At 53.5% G+C, this 16944-nt stretch overlaps 1 protein-coding gene across 2 annotated transcripts; it reads right to left on the bottom strand.

Annotated features, from left to right (window-relative positions):
• Positions 1 to 2351: 2351 nt before the first annotated feature.
• Positions 2352 to 16599, bottom strand: PARK7 (Parkinsonism associated deglycase). Of its 2 annotated transcripts, none has more exons than XM_084822159.1 (7): positions 16513 to 16599; positions 13946 to 14091; positions 12186 to 12287; positions 11803 to 11862; positions 10621 to 10690; positions 4708 to 4794; positions 2352 to 2780 (listed from the first exon to the last, which is right to left on the bottom strand). In XM_084822159.1, exons 2-7 carry the CDS (start codon positions 14033 to 14035, stop codon positions 2620 to 2622), a joined length of 570 nt encoding a protein of 189 aa, XP_084678285.1. In that variant the 5' UTR covers positions 14036 to 14091; positions 16513 to 16599; the 3' UTR covers positions 2352 to 2619. The 2 variants fall into 2 exon arrangements, with proteins under 2 accessions (XP_084678285.1, XP_084678284.1); XM_084822158.1 differs by having other exon boundaries at positions 16517 to 16599.
• Positions 16600 to 16944: the final 345 nt, after the last annotated feature.

The following is a 16944-nucleotide window of genomic DNA, read 5'->3' as shown; positions in this document are numbered from 1 at the left end:
GCTGCAGGCTCATCGCGCGTTCCCTGCTCGTACCGCGCGCCCTCGGGGGCGGCGCAGGGCCCTCCGGCGGGCGGCTTTCGCGCGCCCTGCCAGGCGCACGCAGCTGGGCGCTCTGCCGCTCACCGGCACGGCAGCACCCCGCCCGGGGGCGCGCGGCTCGCGCGAGAACGCCCCGCAGCGCGCGGCAAGCCGAGGCGGGGCGCGCGCCTGGGCCGCGTCCCCTGGGCCTGCCGGCGCGCACGCCGCGGCCCTCGGCTGGCTGCAGCGGGCCCGCCGCGCTCCAGCGCCGCGCTCTCGCCGGCCTGGCGCCTTCCTGGCGGGGGAGAGCAGGGCCCGCCGGGTGCTGCCGGCGTGGGGACGCCGGCGCGGGGGCCGCGCCTGTCGGGGCGGGCTGCGCCGCAGGGCAGGGGCGACGTGCCCCGCCTGGGCACCTTGCGCGGGAGTGAAGGCGCAGGGCCCGCCCTCAGCGGCGCGTCCTCGGGCACCGGCCGGCTCCGCCGACAGGCGCCGCGCGGGCCCGGGCCAGCGCCGAGGGGCGCCGGGGCGCGGCTCCTTCGCATCCCTGCGTGCCGCTCTTCCACGGCTCCAGCTGGCCTCGTGCTGCGACCGGCTCTCAGGCCGCCGCCCCAGGGCTCTGCTCGTGCGCTCACCTGAAAGGCCCGCAAATACGCGCTCGGGGCCAGTCACGCTGGCTCATTCCCCGCCTCCACCGTGCCTGCGGGCGGGGGCGGGGGCGCCAGTGGCCGGCAGCCCCCGGGTTATCGGCAGTCCAAGACCGGGGAGAGCAGGGGGGCTCCTTCCCCTGCCTCCTTCCGCAGCCCCAAGGGGCCTCCACGCCAGGCACGGCCCACAGGGGGCGCCTGAGCCTCTGCAGCGGGGGGGGGGGGGGCTCCACAGGCCCGATGAGGCCCAGGGGCTGGAGGTTCGGCATCCCTGCCCCAAAAGTCCAGGTGTGCAATTTGAGGGCACACGAGGATCCATCGTCGTTCGCGGAGGAACAGGCGGCCTTGGTGCCTTCTGTGGGCAGAGGCCGATACACCCACGACGTCCTTGCCTGCACAGAGCCTTGCGACAGTTGCTCAGGGTTACTCTGGTAACCCCCCATCTGGATCATCGCAATGCGTTGGGTGTTGGGCTGCCCTCAAAAACAGTCCGGAAACTTCAGCTAATCCAAAGCAGGGTGGCTACACTGTTAATGCGCACCAGCTGATATGATCACACTAAACCCACTTGTTGCCATCTATGCTGGCTGCTACTCAGTTCCTGGGCCCAATTCAAAGTTCTGGGTTTAACCTTTAAAGCCCTAATTGGCTTGAAGTGTCTCCTCCCATATTTACCTACACAGATCCTAAGGTACATTATAGTAACCTAACATTCCGGGTTCTCGTCTAGGATTGACATGTGGACCAACAGGAAAAAATGGCAGATGAACATTTTAGCACAGGCCTAGTTTGCGTTACCCATGGTTTGTCTGGCAGACTATCATACAAACCGCGGTTTGTTTTCTTAATCCCTGCCTGGGTTGTTGGTTTCCCTCTTCGTTCACTTCCTTTCTCCCTGTATCCCAAATCCTTTGCAGCAGCATAGTACTGGCATGTAGAGCAGCTCATTTTCTGGACCTCTCTTACCTGCCACCTCTGTGGCCTGGTGAAAACCCATGGTTCTGGATTCACAGGTAATGACAATCCATGGGTTAAACAACCCAGAGTTCACAACCCAAAGACAAACCGTTGGCTCTCTTTCTGGGTTGTTTGTAGTAAAAAAAAACATAGTTTGTTAGCACAGCCAGGTTCCCATATGACTACAATGCATACCATCGGTAAGTGTTATACACGAACCAGGCCACAAAATCATCCTGGAGGTTGTGACACATTTTCCTACAAGCCGCGTGTTACTCCAACCTTGTTTTATTTGCATTGTTTACCTGTTTAGTTCAAAACTCAATTTCAGGCACTGGTTTTAACCTTTCAAACCCTAAACAGCTTGTGACCTGGGTACCTGAGACCTCCTTTCCCATACTGGCCCATGCACTCTGGACATCCCCAGCCCCAGGGACCTGCTCTGGGTGCCTCCACCAACGGCAGCATGGCAGACACCCACCAGGAACCAACCCTGTGGAATGCCCTCGGCAGGGAGGCCAGCCCAGACTTTATATGGCTTCTTGGATGGAATCGATGGTGGTTGCGGTGGGTTGCAGCTTGGCACCAGCTGCTTCTTGGTTTACTCTGCTGGCTGTTTTTGGATCTTTACTCATATTCGTGGTGTTTTACAATTCTGTGGGTTTATTTTTGCTGTTGTGTTTATGGACTTTTATTGCTTTAGTGATTGACACAGGCTGTAAGACACCTCTGTTCAACAGAGCTCCTCTTTTATTCAAGACTGACAAGTGTCAGGAAGCACAGAAGGGACATTAGCAGCAGGGTGTTTTATTGCGATCCTTCCAGGCTGCTTTGAGGTGGGGGAGCTAAATTTGCCAAGTGGTTGTCTGGACAAAGCTCCTGATCTCAAACTGATGCCAGTTTTTCTGGTCTTCAGGGCAACTGCCATCCTCATTCCTGCTCTTCCTCTCAAGGAAAGAAGCAGCGGCCCCAAGGTGTGTGCTCTCGACAGAGCACCTCCCTAGGCTTTCAGGACAAGGGGCGCTTTCACCTGGTCAGCCAGCTCCTTCCCCAGCAGGTTTTCCACAATTGCAAGGCCAAACTCAAAGCTGGTGCCTGGTCCCCGACTGGTGAGGATGTGCCCGTCCTTTTCCACACGATTCTCAGAGTACTTGTAGTGATCTGAAGAAGAAAACCCAGGACATGGGGCGGGCGGGCATCAGTCATTCAAGTCAATACAAGATGCAGGAAAATGGCACCATCCCCACCTAGAACCTCAGCCATCCTCCTTCCTGGGAGAAGCTGCAGTCCTCCACTCTTAAACTGTAAACTGCAGAACACACACTGGCTGGGCTCAGATGACACGCTGCAGCCCATCATGCGTTAACCCACATGATGGGTTAGCCCAAGGCGTCCACATTGCATATCTAACCCCCACTCAGGGGTTGTCATGTTGTGCAAACCTGGCAAGTGTGGGTTATGCGAGGGTTAAACAACCCTCACCTAACCCATGGTCTGTTTTAGGGTTATGCAAGGGTTATTTAACCCACACTCACTGGGTTTGCATGCCACGACGACCCGAGTGGGGGATGCACATTCAAAACGGCAGCTGTACATCCCCTGCTCGTGCCGCAGCGTCACTGTGGATGAAACGGCCCACGGTGGGGTGTTGCGCCGTGCAAGCAGCCCCACTGATTAGAGATTCCACCACTGCCAGCCCTTGTACAGATCCCACAGAATCAGGTAAGTGACCATTAATCAGACCAACCAATAGTTTAAAGTTGCCCAATTTGGGATCCCACTGAAGTATTCAACAGACAAAGTGAACAATCTGTGTTTCAGAGCACAAGAGGCAGCACGTGCGTTTCAGGGCTCCGCATCGCCTTCTTCCAGGCTACAGGGGGATGTGCGCTGGAATCGGGCCCTTCAGGCAGTTTCTGGTTCTTCCTGAGGTAAAGTGAGCTTCCCACTGAATGACTATGACTGAAGCTGGACCCTGCACGAGGCTTCATTTCAGAAAAGCAGGCAGTAAAAATAGTGTCTTTTGCCATTTTAGGAACACGGGAAGAGCCCTGCTGGATCAGACCAAGGGTCTGTTTCACCCACCATTTGGTTCACACAACAGCCAACCAGCTGCCTGTGGGAAGCCCAGAATGCGATGAGCACAGCAGCACACTCCCATTCACGTCCCCCAGTAACTGGTATACAAGGGCGTACTGCCTCCAATACCGGAGGTAACGGATAGCAACCATCCTGTCTAGCAGCTATCGAAAGCCTTCTCCACCAAGAATTTGTCACATCCCCTTTTAAAGCCATCCAAACCGGTGGCTACCGCTACATCTTGTGGTAGCAAATTCCACAGTTTAACTATGTGCTGTCCTTTTGTCTGCCCTGAATCTCCTACCATTCAGCTTTATGGGATGATCCAACTGGGTTCTAGTATTGTCCATTTTGTCCAGACCATGCATAATTCTGTACCTCTCTCTCATGTCTCTCCTTATTCACAGTTTTTCTAAGCTAAACAGATGTTGTAACCTTTCCTCATGGGGGAGTTGCTCCAGCCCCTTGATCATCTGAGTTGCCCTTTTCTGCACCTTTTCCAGCTCTACAATCTCCTTTCTAGGTGCAGTGACCAGAATGGTGCAGTATTCCAAGTGTGGTCACACCACAGATTTGTGTAAGGATGATCTTCACAGTTTTGTTTTCAGTTTCTTTCCTAATTGTGCCTAACACGAAATCACAGTAGCTGCACACTGAGTTATTTTCATTGAGCTGTCCACCACAACCCCAAGATCTCTTTCTTGGTCAGTCACCTCTAGGTCAGATCCCATCAGCATGTGTGTGAAGTTGGGATTTTTTGCCCCAACATGCATCCGTTTACACTTTTCATTCAGTCTTATTGTGCTACGCAATTAGAAAGTTTAGTACTTCTATTTTGCTTCAAAATCCAAGGCTTTTATAATACAAGCCACACATGAGTTTCTTGACATTCTTTTATGGGAACATGCAACATACCATCCTGAATTGAACTGTACTCCTCAAAATGTGGTTTTCCCTGAAGAGGTATCTCTCCCACTCCCATCCAGCAACCACTCTTCTCTGTACCTACCTCCACTCATCATCTTGTCTTTGGCCAAGGGATGTGTTGTCACTTTGCTTCCAAATCCTATTCCGTGTGCCAGCAAAGCAGTGGGACCTAGGGATCAACAGAGCAAAAAGGCAGTCTCTCAGGCACATTTGACAGCCATCGCACATAGTGTGCGATGTTCCTTCCACATAGAGGAAGGGCCAACTATGCCTCGAGAGGGCTCTACCCTGCACCAGAATCAAGTTGTGCACAATGCCAACTGGCTCATGCCTGTGTCATCACAGACCCACCCACATTCCGGGAGCAGTGGTGCAGTTTTTTTGTTCTTTAAAAAAGTTGACAAATGAACATTTAAATGAATACACATACATGCAGGAAAAGGCAGCCTTGAACATGGGAAGGGGAAAGGGGATCAAGGTAGCCAATGGAATCGGCACTGGAATTGCAGGTATGTTCACCTATCTTTTACATAGTGAGGGTGGGAGGAAGCCAGGCTCAGTCTGAGGAAGAAAAACCTACAGCAACTATGTTTTTAATGGTAGGTTTGCACAAAGCCCTAGAGCAAGGGTGGGGAACCCCTTTCAGGGTCAAATGTAATTTTGGAGAAGCTCTTGGGGGTCACATTCCAACGGTGGGTGGAGCCAAAGGCAAAAGGGGTGGGGACTAAAAAAGCATATTTAAGCTGGAAGCTCTGTGCATATTTAGGCTTTTAACTAGTCTGTAACAAATCAGTACTGGCTAAACCACAGAGTGGGGGAAAGAAAACAGCAGAACATTTGATCACACCTCTGGGGCATGTAGAGCTAGCACAGAACCCAGCACAGGAATGCATGTTTACTTAAAAGTTTAACTTCATGGCTTCAACCCCATAAAGGGAGGACTTCTTACTGCTCAGCTCAAAAGCTGCTACAGGAAAAAAGGACTTTCCAACCTGGCCTATGACTAATAAGGCCCCCTGGGCCTTCTGAATGGGATTTCAACTAGCAGTCTCTGCACAGGAGTCTGTATCAACAGTCCAACTGGAAACAGAAGTCGCAGGGCAGAAACACAGTCAGAGAAACCAGGGAGGGAAACTGTGACTATGGTTCACCCCCACCCACACACAGTTTCTGTGGACACTGTGAAGCAAGATGCCAGTGCGGCTTGCTCAGGAGAACCTCCCACTGCCCCATGGCTCTCTATGGAGAGGAGCCATTGGGGGCCATCTGGATGTTCCACATCAGCCGCCAAGGGCAACCCCTGCATGGCAGTCATCTGTTCTGCTGCACCACTCCTCCAGAATGGTGTAAATAAAGCTGAATTCAGGAGCAGAGCTATGAAGCATCTCTAGGAAACGTATCAAACAAAGAATAGAGGCATTTGGGCATTAGCCCAACTTGTTCAAAAAGAACAGGAGGAACAGAAAGGGAGGTGGGGTTGCACTGTATGTGAAAAATAAATACATCTACACAGAAATACAGGAGGATGAGCTCGGTAGCCCTGTCGAGAGCCTCTGGATCAAAATAAATGGAGCAAAGAATAAAAGGAACCTGATGGTTGGAGTCTACAACTGGCCACCCAATCAAGGAGAAGACAAGGATGAAACTTTTGAAAAGCAAATAGCCAACGTTTCAAGGAAGCGTGATGTAGTAGTAATGGGAGCCTTCAATTTCCCCGATCGATATTCGCTGGGAGATAAATTCTGCAAAACATGGCCCCTCCAGGAAATTCCTGACTTGTGTGGCGGATCACTTCCTCCTACAGAAAGTAGAGGAAGGAACTAGAGGATCGGCTATCCTTGACTTGATCCTAACCGAGATGACTTAGTGGCTAAAGTAGCAGATACAGGAACTCTGGGGGAAAGCGACCATGTTTATTTATTTATTTATTTATTGCATTTATACCCTGCCTTTCTCCCTCTCGCAAGGAACTCAAGGCGGCTTACATTATCCTCCTCCTCACCGTTGTATCCTCACAACAACAACCCTGTGAGGTAGGTTGGGCTGAGAGTCTGTGACTGGCCCAAAGTCACCCAGTGAGCTTCCATGGCCAAGTGGGGACTAGAACCCGGATCTCCCGGCTCCCAGTCCGTCACTCTCACCACTACACTACACTGGCTCTCAGTTGGACATGTTGCACTTGAGTTCTTGGTTCTAAGGGAAGCAAAAGCTGAGTGTAGTCAAACGCGTACCCTGGATTTTAGGAAAGCTGATTTTCATAAACTCAGAACAATAATCAGGAAGGTCCCATGGCAAGTGACTCTAATGAGAAAAGGAGTCCAAGATGGGTGGGAGCTTTTAAAAAAGGAAATTCTCAAGGCACAATTACAAACCATTCCAACAAAAAGAAATGGGGGAAGTCAACAGAAAAAGCCAATGTAGCTTCACAAAAAGCTTAGAGATGACCTGAAAACAAAAAAGCACACATATAGGAAGTGGAAAGAAGGAAGGCCAAGCGACAAAGGAAGACTACAGGCAGGTAGCACAGAATTGCGGGGATGGTGTCAGGAAGGCTAAAGCTGAGAACGAGCTGAGGTTAGCGAGGGAGGCTAAAAGCAACAAAAAGGCTTTCTTCAGCTACGTCCACAGTAAAAGACAGAGGAAAGAAATGGTGGTTCATATAATAAGGATGGCAAAATGATAACAGAGAACAAAGAAAAAGCAGAGGTGCTCAATTCCTACTTTGGCTCAGTCTTCTCCCAAAAGAGGGAGAAGTGAGATGAGCCCCCTGGCGAAGTACAGGCTGAAGGGGCAGGACTGCAGCTTGAGGTCGATATGCTTATGGTCAAGGAACACCTAATGACTTTGAATGAGTTCAAATCTCCAGGGCCAGATGAACTGCACCCTAGAGTCATAAAGGAACTGGCAGAAGAACTCTCAGAACCGCTGTCTATTCTCTTTGAGCAATCACGGAGGACGGGTGAAGTGCCAGATGACTGGAGGAGGGCTAATGTGGTCCCTATCTTCAAAAAGGGTAAAAAGGAGGAACCTGGGAACTACAGACCAGTCAGTCTGACACCAATCCCTGAGAAAATTCTGGAGCAGATGATAAACCAATCCATCTGGAAGCAGCTTGAAAACAATGCCGTGATGACCCGAAGCCAACATGGATTTGTCAAGAACGAGTCCTGCCAGACGAATCTGATCTCATTTTTTGATCAAGTAACTTCCCTTGTGGACTGCTGTGGGCATAATATACCTCGACTTCAGCAAAGCTTTCGACAAAGTGCCCCATGATATCCTGATGAGCAAACTAGCTCAAAGTGGGCTAGATGAAACAACGATCCGGTGGATCCACAGTTGGCTACAGAATCGGACTCAAAGCGTGCTTCTCAATGGGACCTTCTCAAACTGGGGAGAGGGAACAAGTGGGGTACCGCAGGGCTCAGTCCTGGGCCCAGTGCTCTTCCACATTTTTATGAATGACTTGGAGGAGGAGGTGCAGGAAATGCTGATCACATTTGCAAATGACACAAAATTGGGCGGGATAGCTAATACTTTGGAAGACAGAAACAAAATTCAAAGAGATCTGGATAGACTGGAGAGCTAGGCAGAAAACAACAGAATGACATTTAATAGGGACAAATGCCAAGTTCTGCCCCTAGGACAAAGAAACCAAATGCACAGTTACAAGATGGGGGAGATGTGGCTCAACAACACTACAGGTGAGAAGGATCTTGGAATTGTTGTTGATCACAAGCTAAATATGAGCCAACAATGTGATGTGGTTACAAAAAAGGCCAATGCTCTTTTGGGCTGCATTCATAGAAGCATAGTTTCCAAATCCCGGGAAGTACTAGTTCCCCTCTCCTCAGCACTGGTTAGGCCTCATCTGGAGTACTGTGTCCAGTTCTGGGCACCACACTTGAAGAAGGATGCAGACAAACTGGAGAGGGTTCAGAGGAGGGCAACAAAGATGATCAGGGGCCTGGAAACAAAGCCCTATGAAGAGAGACTGAAAGAACCGGGCACGTTTAGCCTTGAGACTAGAAGACTGGGGGGAGATAGGATAGCGCTCTTCAAGTCCTTGAAAGGTTGTCACAGAGAGGAAGGCCAGGATCTCTTCTCTATCATCCCAGACTGCAGGACATGGAAGAATGGGCTCAAGTTACAGGAAGCCAGATTCCGGCTGAACATCAGGAAAAGCTTCCTGACTGTCAGAGCAATACAACAATGGAACCCATTCCCTAGGGAGGCGGTGGGCTCTCCCACACTGGAGGCATTCAAGACGAGGCTGGACAGCCATCTGTCGGGGATGCTCTGACTTGGATTCCTGCATTGAGCAGGGGGTTGGACTCGACGGCCTTGTAGGCCCCTTCCAATCCTACTATTCCATGATTCTAGCCTAGCCCAGAGGAGGTTTGGGGAAGGAGGACAGGGGCCTCTTGGTGTCCTTGGCTCTGAGTTTCTGTAGACAATCCCAGCTCCTTTCACACACACACACCCTTCCCCCTGTGGCTTCACAAGAGCTCAGCAGGATTTCTCCCTGTCTCACAGCACCGGGGTCCCTTTGAGAAGCGCCAGGGAGCACCACCCAGCCAGAAAGTTGGATCTCAGCTCCATCTGCCCCCACACCCAAATACAGCCTGACACAAGAAGGGTGCAGGGGATGCCCCAGATCCCCCTGCCACGTGGGCATGGACACTTCCAGTAATCTTCCCTCCTATTGGCCAGCTCTCACAGAGGAAGTTGGGTGTGTGTGTGTGTGGGGGGGCTTTTGGAACTTGCTGTGATGTGCTGGAGCTCCAGGTACTTCCTCCAACCACCCTTCCATCTCTCAGGCTGCAACTATAATAGGTTTTCCCAGAGCAATACCACAAGGGTGGCTGTTCAATTAGAATAGACTAGGTGGCTCTCTGAAAGTGCAAATAAGCACTTAACAGGGTTCAAGTGTTGCAGAGGGTTGCTGCAAAGCAGAGGGAGCGTGATGTTTTTTCACTGACACTGACAAGGGGAAAGCAATTTCCGTTTGGGAGGCACAGCACATAGAATAACCATCTGGGAGGAATTGGGGAGTGGCAGGGGACACAACTCCTCTTCCTGTCAGCTGGCCAGGCCCCCAGTGTCAACTGCATTTTGGAAGGTGGACAGAACAGATCCAATCGCTGCCTGCGCGATCACCCTCCACAGCACAGCTGTCCGCCAGAGCTGCTGCAGACAGTGCTGCTGGCAAGATGTGCCACGGAGGATTTGTAACTCCACTCTGCAGCTGCCAAAGGCCAAGAGGCAACAGCAGGCCAGGCTTCCACAGATGGCTGGCTAGAGAGCACAGCAGCCCCACCAGCAACACCAGGCAGAACAGGCAAGAGAATCACAGCTGGCAAGTGACTGGAAGAGGGAACTGGGATTCCAGGCTAAGCATGGGGACGTTTCTGCTTCAGAGCAAGCAATGTAAAAAAAAAAAACTTCTGAGGCTTTACGACTCCTTTGGCTTAATAATGACATAGCTCCAGCAGCATGGCAAATGCCGTGCAGAAGTGAAGCAGGGTTTCCCCAGAAGGCCTCACTGTTGACCTCAGGAGCTTGTCTCACATGACCTTCGTCCCTTTGCCCATCTCCAAGACGTTGCTGCAGGGCCCACAAGCAAGCCTCCCTTCCAGGAACTGGGTAGGCGGAGACCTGTTTAGCTTTAGAAATGGAACAAAATCAAGCCTAACAGGGCATCACGAATGGAACCCTTCGGCACATTCAAAACAAGGCCTTGAATCAGATAAGGGGACCCTATCTTTGAGTTTCTCTCCACAAAGGGGAGAGATTTGAGACAGTTGTTTAGTTCTCAGAATTATCATTAAAACCATTAAGATTGCAGTGTGCCAATATTAGTCATGCTTGCTGTCAAAACACTACTGGCACAAGCAAGCCAAACCACAGAAAGGAAAGCCATGCAGCACACGGCCAGGACGGGCTCCTGCCAAGCTGGTTTCCCGCAAGTCTTGGGAGGATCTCAAGAGCACACCTGCACAGATGGCAGCAATCAGCCCCTTCCTGCTGTCCTGCTCCTTCAAGACATCCTTCACCAGCGGAGACTGCAAGAAACGTTATTTGATCAAAAAAGGACCCCATTCCACTTATGCATACAATATGGCTATTTCACAGCACAACTGGCCCTTTAATTAAAAAAAGCGGGGGGAAAGGGATACGGGAAGATGTCATATGAAGAAATGTGTTACAGGACTAAGCAATTCCACACCCTGCACCCACCCAACCACATCACCGAGCCCTTTTCAGGCACAAACCCCAAATGTTTCTAAAGCACCCAAGTATGGCTGGCCCAATCTAGCACTGCTGGCGCAGGATTATCCCCAACCACATGGCAGGGAAGGGAAATGGTGGCAGGAGGGGGAGAGGGGAGCAAATGTTGTCAGGGAAGATACAGGTTTTGCCTTTTTTGTGTCGTGATGATTTCTGTGCGTGAGTGGCCCTGAGAGGCCTGCATAGCCTCTAGAGTTGGTCTGTAAGTACCTCAGGTGAAATCAGTCAACAAGGATGAAGTAGGGCGTGCCCCAGCCCTCAAGAGGTGGAGTCTACCGCCTCTAGAATGGGGGCGGGCGGCACGAGGAGTCAAATCAAAGCAAGATGACTGGAGAATGCAAAACGGTGCCAATTGGGGGCGGTGGGACTTGTGGCATCACAAGCACCAGGCGGTACCCAGGATGCTGGTACACGACTGCTGCAGGGAGGACGCCTTGGAACGCCACCTACAACTTGCCAGGCTCGGCAGGGGGAAAGAACGCAAGAAATGCCTTGTAGGGTCAGGCCAGGTCCATCTAGCCAGGCTGGCGCCGCCAACAGCCAGGCAGACCCTTCTGAGAAGTTCACAGGCAGCGCATGAAGATGTTTCTTCCTCCCCTCTTACCATTCCCCAGCACCGGGGATTCACAGGTATCACTAGCATCTTTGGGCACAGAGGCTCCAGGGAGCCCTCATGGCTCTTGCCCTTCTCTCTCCTCTGCTGTTAAGGCTTAGATGGCAGCCATCACATCTTGGGATTGCAAATTCCCCTTAGCCAGTAACATTGTCTACAAGTTCACAAGACTTTGGAAATCCTGTGCTCCATTTTGTTCACATTCAGAAGCAAAGAATGCTGGTTCACTGAGGAGAAGGATTCCAGCATTTTCACTTCTACCCACGTTATTACCTCTGACAAGTTCTGAGCTCCCAGATTCCCTCCTGGCAAGACCACCACATCATAAGGCCCCTAAAAATAGGAAGAAAGGGTTGCTGGACTTCAGAGCACACAGAGAGAGACAGACAAGGAGGCAAGTTATTTCACTGAAGAGAGCTAGGAGCAGAACAGAAGGTCTGCAGAGGAAACCCAAAAACCTTGCCTGCAGCTGTCCTCTGGCTTCAGGTAACTGACAGGTCAACATTCACTGGTTAGGTGTTGTGCCACAGACCTCCCCGCACAAAGGCAAGACAAACCTCAAAAGTGGCAGAAACCCTGGCATGGTATGAATGATGGTAAGCAAGGCAGCCCCCCCAGCAAATCTGTCAGCAACCTGGCTTGTCAGTGGGACCAACCTCCTCCTGGGCATCTTCCAAACTCTTATCAGGACAAATAACGATGTCACGGCTACACTGCACGGGATCTTTCCCAGTTAGGCCTGCGACCGTCACAGAGATCTGATGAGAAAAAGAGTGCTGCTTTGGTAGGGGCAGGCAGTTGTCACTGAAGGGAATACACGGAATCAAGCAGCCGGGCCAGTCTGCACAACTGGCGCGAGAAGACAAAGATCACATGGCAAAACAGAGACCACCCCCAGCGCCGCCGCCACAGCGCAGCTCCACTCCCCGCCCACCAAGCCCAGGCACCCCAGTGCCACATCTCTGACAAGCAGGCACTGAGCCAGTGCTTGCCTGGGAAAAGCACCTTGCGCTGGGCGGTTACGTTTGTGAAAGCAGGCCTGCCCAGGCCTCGTAAGTAGTTTGGTTCTGGCAAGGTGCCTGACGGGACTGACTTGAGTGTGTGTGTGTGTGTGTGTGGCGCCATGAGAAGGTAATTGTAACTTGCTCATAAGCAGGAATTGCTATCCAGCAAAGTAACTCATCCCTAAAGATAAAGCCGCTGTGCTGATAAGCCTGGGCTGAGTACTAACTGGTTTCTGAGCACGCGTAGTGTGTTTTTCTTTGTTCTCCAACTTTCAGTCTGTATAAATGCATCCTATTGTCTTTTTGGGGGAGAGACACAGTTCCATCCGTCTCTCCCACAGCCGTGATGTGCTTTAATAAATTTGACTGTTCAACCTCACCTGCCTTGGATATTTCCTTAACATGTTTTAAAAGACTATGCTTCAATGATTTTATTTGATTTATTCATTTTATCCCCAAGCATGTCCTTAGATTGCAAGCCCCCTGGGGATTCAGAAAAGCTGCTGCAGGCTGCCCCCATATTTCCATATAAAAACGCCCCTTGTTTTTTGCCCATCCAAGCCTCTGCTCGTTGGATGATCTTTGGGCGAGGCCCCCCTCTCAGCCCAGCTGCCACCAGATGTACATTTGGTGGGGAGACGAGACAGGGCCTTCTCAGTGGTCACTCCCAGGCTCTGGAACTCCCTGCTGAGGGAGGCTACGTTGGCTTCCTTTTTGTTGTCCTTCTGCTAGCAGGCAAAGATGTTTCTATTCAGGCAAGGCCTTTGGCATATAAGCTGGTCTGTTACTGGGGGGGCGGGGGGGGGCTGATGCCTTTTATTGTTGTGTTTTAATATATTTGTTTCAATGTTTTAATTCAGATTTTGTGTTTAATCTGTATTTTATTATTGTTAGCTGCCTTGAGCACCATTTTTGGCAGAAAGTCGGGCTAAAATAAAATAAAGAGTTCTAGTCTAACCATCCCCTTCACGTGCTAGCACATGGAGGCATGGGGGTGGAGAGGAGTGTGCAGCCATGCAAAGCCACGGCCCCCACAGGTGTTTTGCTGGGTTGCTTGTGTTGACTGCACCACACCCAAACACTCCACTTCGGAGGTCCTGACCCGAAAAGACAGAGGGCAGCCTCTCGGCATCGCGCCGTGGCGGGGGCGGCTTTTCCAACCACTTCAAGGTGATCCCATTACAAGTTCCACCGCTCTGCAGTACATGAACTCCCCAGGAATCAGCAAAGGCAACCTAGTATTAGACTGTGTGCTCCTTGAGGCATGGCCACGCCCCCTGGCACGCTGCAAAGCCCCAGGAATACAGAAGGTGCTGTATAAGTAACAAAACAGCAAGTCACTGACTTCGTGCAAGGTAGAGAAAGGGGGGGGGGGGGTCTGGGAAGCCAGCGCTTGCGTTCTGCATACTCACTCCTGCCCTCCTCATGACATCGGTGGGGATGACCGTTTCCATCTCCTCGGCTCCTTTGGCCAAAATCACCAGGGCTCTCTTGGAGGCCATTCCGTGGGCTGGGGCTTCGTTTGTTTTGGTATGAAATGCTGGTTAGGTCTCCCGTGCTATAGCACAAAAGCAGAGAGCATGTTAGACCGGCCACAGTTCACCCACGCACACAGTCTATTCTATTCAAACCAGCACATTTGAGAGGGGGCTCGAGCGCCGGTGGTGTCTTTCCTCTGAAGAAGTGCTAAAACCCCCTCCCTGAAGGGCCGACAAGCGCCAGCGCAACTGTCCTGAGACAACGCCCGCCTCTTCTGTGTTATTCATACCCGGCGGTAGCTTGTTCAGGCAGAAGAACGCACCCCCAGGCCATAAGAGGGAAACAGAGGGGCAGCGCAAGACTGGAGCCCCGCGCCAGAGGCAAGGCAAGCAGTGAGTGGGAGACAAGCTCAGGACACCCGCGAAAGCAGCTGTGCTCGCCCCCATCTGCAAGGTGCTGGGCAACCCCAGGGCCCTGGGAAGGTCAAGTTCACAGCACATTTTCAAAGAACCTCTGAGTGAGCACTTCTTTCCTGGCAGAGTGATGAACTTGGGGCTTCCTGCCATGTGCGTATCTGATTTTGGCTCTTTCATCTACCTCGGTCTCCAAGGGGGAGAAGTGAACAGATCAGAGATACCCTTTGCGGTGAGGTGAGGTTGTCATGGGGCGCTGGCCAAGAAGAGGCCAATGCAGAACCAGAGCCCCGAAGGAACACGCCACAGCAAAGGCTGGGGGAGGAAACGTCGCTTTCACCACAAGAAGACTTTAATTTTTGAGTGCTCGGGAAATACTGTTTCCCTGCAACAGAAGCTGACCCTTCCAGGGAAAACATCAGGAGTCCCCTCGTCCATTTTCGTCAGGCAAGGAAGCCGTAACTGTTAACTTGGCCAGGCCCCAATGTCCAGCCTGAGAGCAAGGCCCAACCCAAAGGCCGCTGGCTTTCTACTGCCTTTACGGTTGTCAAACAAGCCTCTTGTGGCATATGCCCAGAACATGCTGCTGTACTGTAGACCAACTCTAGGATAAAAAAACCCTTGAAAACCTGTCTGCCAAAAAGTATGGAACTCATATGTCAAAGCACCCATCATGCTGTGCTCATTAACAACTTAATCAGCTTCCATATTATCCCTATTTGTATTACCTTTAATTATTTTTCCACTGGTTCAAGAAGTGTACAATAGGAACATGGGAGGCTGCCTTATACAGAGCCAGAGTTGCCCCCCTGCCCCCATCCATCCAGCCCAGGAGTGTCTGCACTGACCAGCAGCATCAAGGGCTCTCTGGGGTTTCAGACAGGATCCTTCCCTAGCCCTACCTGGAGATGCTGCTGGGGATTGAACTGGGGACCTCCTGCGTGCAAAGCAGGGCCTCTACCACTGACCTACAGCCCCTCCCAGATATCAAAATACATAGAGCAGATCACACACAAAAATAACTAACTACGATTTACTACGGTACGGATTATATTGCCATTTGGAGAATTTCGGGTGACAACCCCCCCACACACCATATGTTTAAAACGCTCCCCCCAGACACACACAGAGGCCGCTCAGTACAGCAATGCCCCCCCCCCCCTTTTGGGCAGGAGACTCCACTAGACTACTGCACTAAGTGCCCTGACGTGACTTCCCATTTATAATGGGAACTTTGTGGGTTCATCGCAGATTTTCACGAAACCTGTGACAGGGAGCCCTGCAATATACTTGAATTTATTTTCCCATTATCTAAACACCAGCAAGAGGAGAAATTTCAGCTATGTTTTCAAGGGGGAAAAAGAAAGTCAACCGTTTAAAACAGGCACGAGCCTCCTCGCAAGCTTCTGTGCGGCGCCAAGGCGGCTGGGCTGGCCGATCGCACCGCTGCACAGCAGGGTCTCCCGGCCAGGCCCGCCGGCTTCAGAAAAGCCGGAAGCCCCCGGGCGCCCGGCGCAGCCCCGCGACGGAGCCCTGGGGGCAGCGGCGCAGGTCGCTCGGGGGCTCAGCGCCGCCGGGGCGGCGAGGGCCGCGGGCTCAGGGCAGGCCGCGGAGCCGCTGGGCGCGGCTGGCTGGACGCGACCCTGGGAAAGCCAGCCGGCCCAGAGGCTCCTGAGGGGCCGCCTGGGCGCCCCGGGCCTGGGGCTGCACGCCCCACGCCCTGGCCGCGCTAGCTGGGGCTGATGGGGCCTGTAGTGCAAGCCCCGGGGCCCTCCCCTCCCCCGGGGCAGGGCCAGGCTGCCGGCGGCGATCCCGATCCAGGGGAGTCTGCCGCCGCGGCTGCCTTGCCGGGATGATGGGCTCGGGCCGCCCCTCCCCGCACGGCCCTGGGCCCCGGCGGGACACGCCGCGCGGCGCGGGGAAGGCCCGCGCGCGGGGCCGCTCGCCAGCCGCCCCCCCGGCAGCACGGGCGGGCGGGGGCGGGACGGAGGCCCCCCCGCCGCCGCCGCCGCGTCCACACGCGAGGCCGGGACGAGGAAGCCGAGGCCCGGGGCCCGCAGGCCCACCCCGCTCCGCGGCCCCCTTACGTGCCGAGGCCCTCCGGAGCGGGCGGGAGCAGCGGCGCCGGAGGAGGAGCCTCCGCGGCAGCGCCGCCTCCGCCGCCCTGCGGCTGCGGCGGGGACAGCGCGGGCGGCCAGCCGCGCCCCGCCCGGAGAAGGGGCAGGCCGGGGCGGCCCCCCGCGCGCCCCGCCCGGCGTGGAAGGCCGGGGCCCGCCGCGCCTCCCGGCGATCGCGTGGCGCGGCCCCGGAGCCCCGCGGGGAGAAGGGCCGGGCCGCTTCTCGCAAGAAACAGCGCGCAGCTGCGGCCGTGCGAAGGCGGCGCCGGAAAATGACGGCCGCCGCGCCCGCGCGTCGCCAGGGGCGGCTCGCCCGCGGGCGCCTTTTGGACGGCGCTGGCGTTCCGCGTCCGGCCTCAAAGGGCGCGGAGTCCTGCGCGCATTGCCGACTGGGCTGTTCCG

The sequence above is a fragment of the Heloderma suspectum genome, chromosome 15, assembly GCF_057233095.1.
Source record: "Heloderma suspectum isolate Gila_16-S chromosome 15, 16-S_ref, whole genome shotgun sequence".
In the NCBI taxonomy this organism is placed as follows: domain Eukaryota; kingdom Metazoa; phylum Chordata; class Lepidosauria; order Squamata; family Helodermatidae; genus Heloderma; species Heloderma suspectum.
Note: the sequence above shows the minus strand (reverse complement) of the source record. Positions and strands in the feature narration are given on the sequence as shown.

Bases quoted from the DNA above. Each gene is read 5' to 3' on its own strand.
- PARK7 (XM_084822159.1), bottom strand. From the start codon at position 14,035: ATGGCCTCCAAGAGAGCCCTGGTGATTTTGGCCAAAGGAGCCGAGGAG. The intron at 11,863-12,185 runs GTTGGTCCCACT...TCCTATTTTTAG, and splicing joins TGGAAGATGCCCAGGAGGAG to GGGCCTTATGATGTGGTGGT. The intron at 10,691-11,802 runs GTAATAACGTGG...CGTTTCTTGCAG, and splicing joins GAGCTCAGAACTTGTCAGAG to TCTCCGCTGGTGAAGGATGT.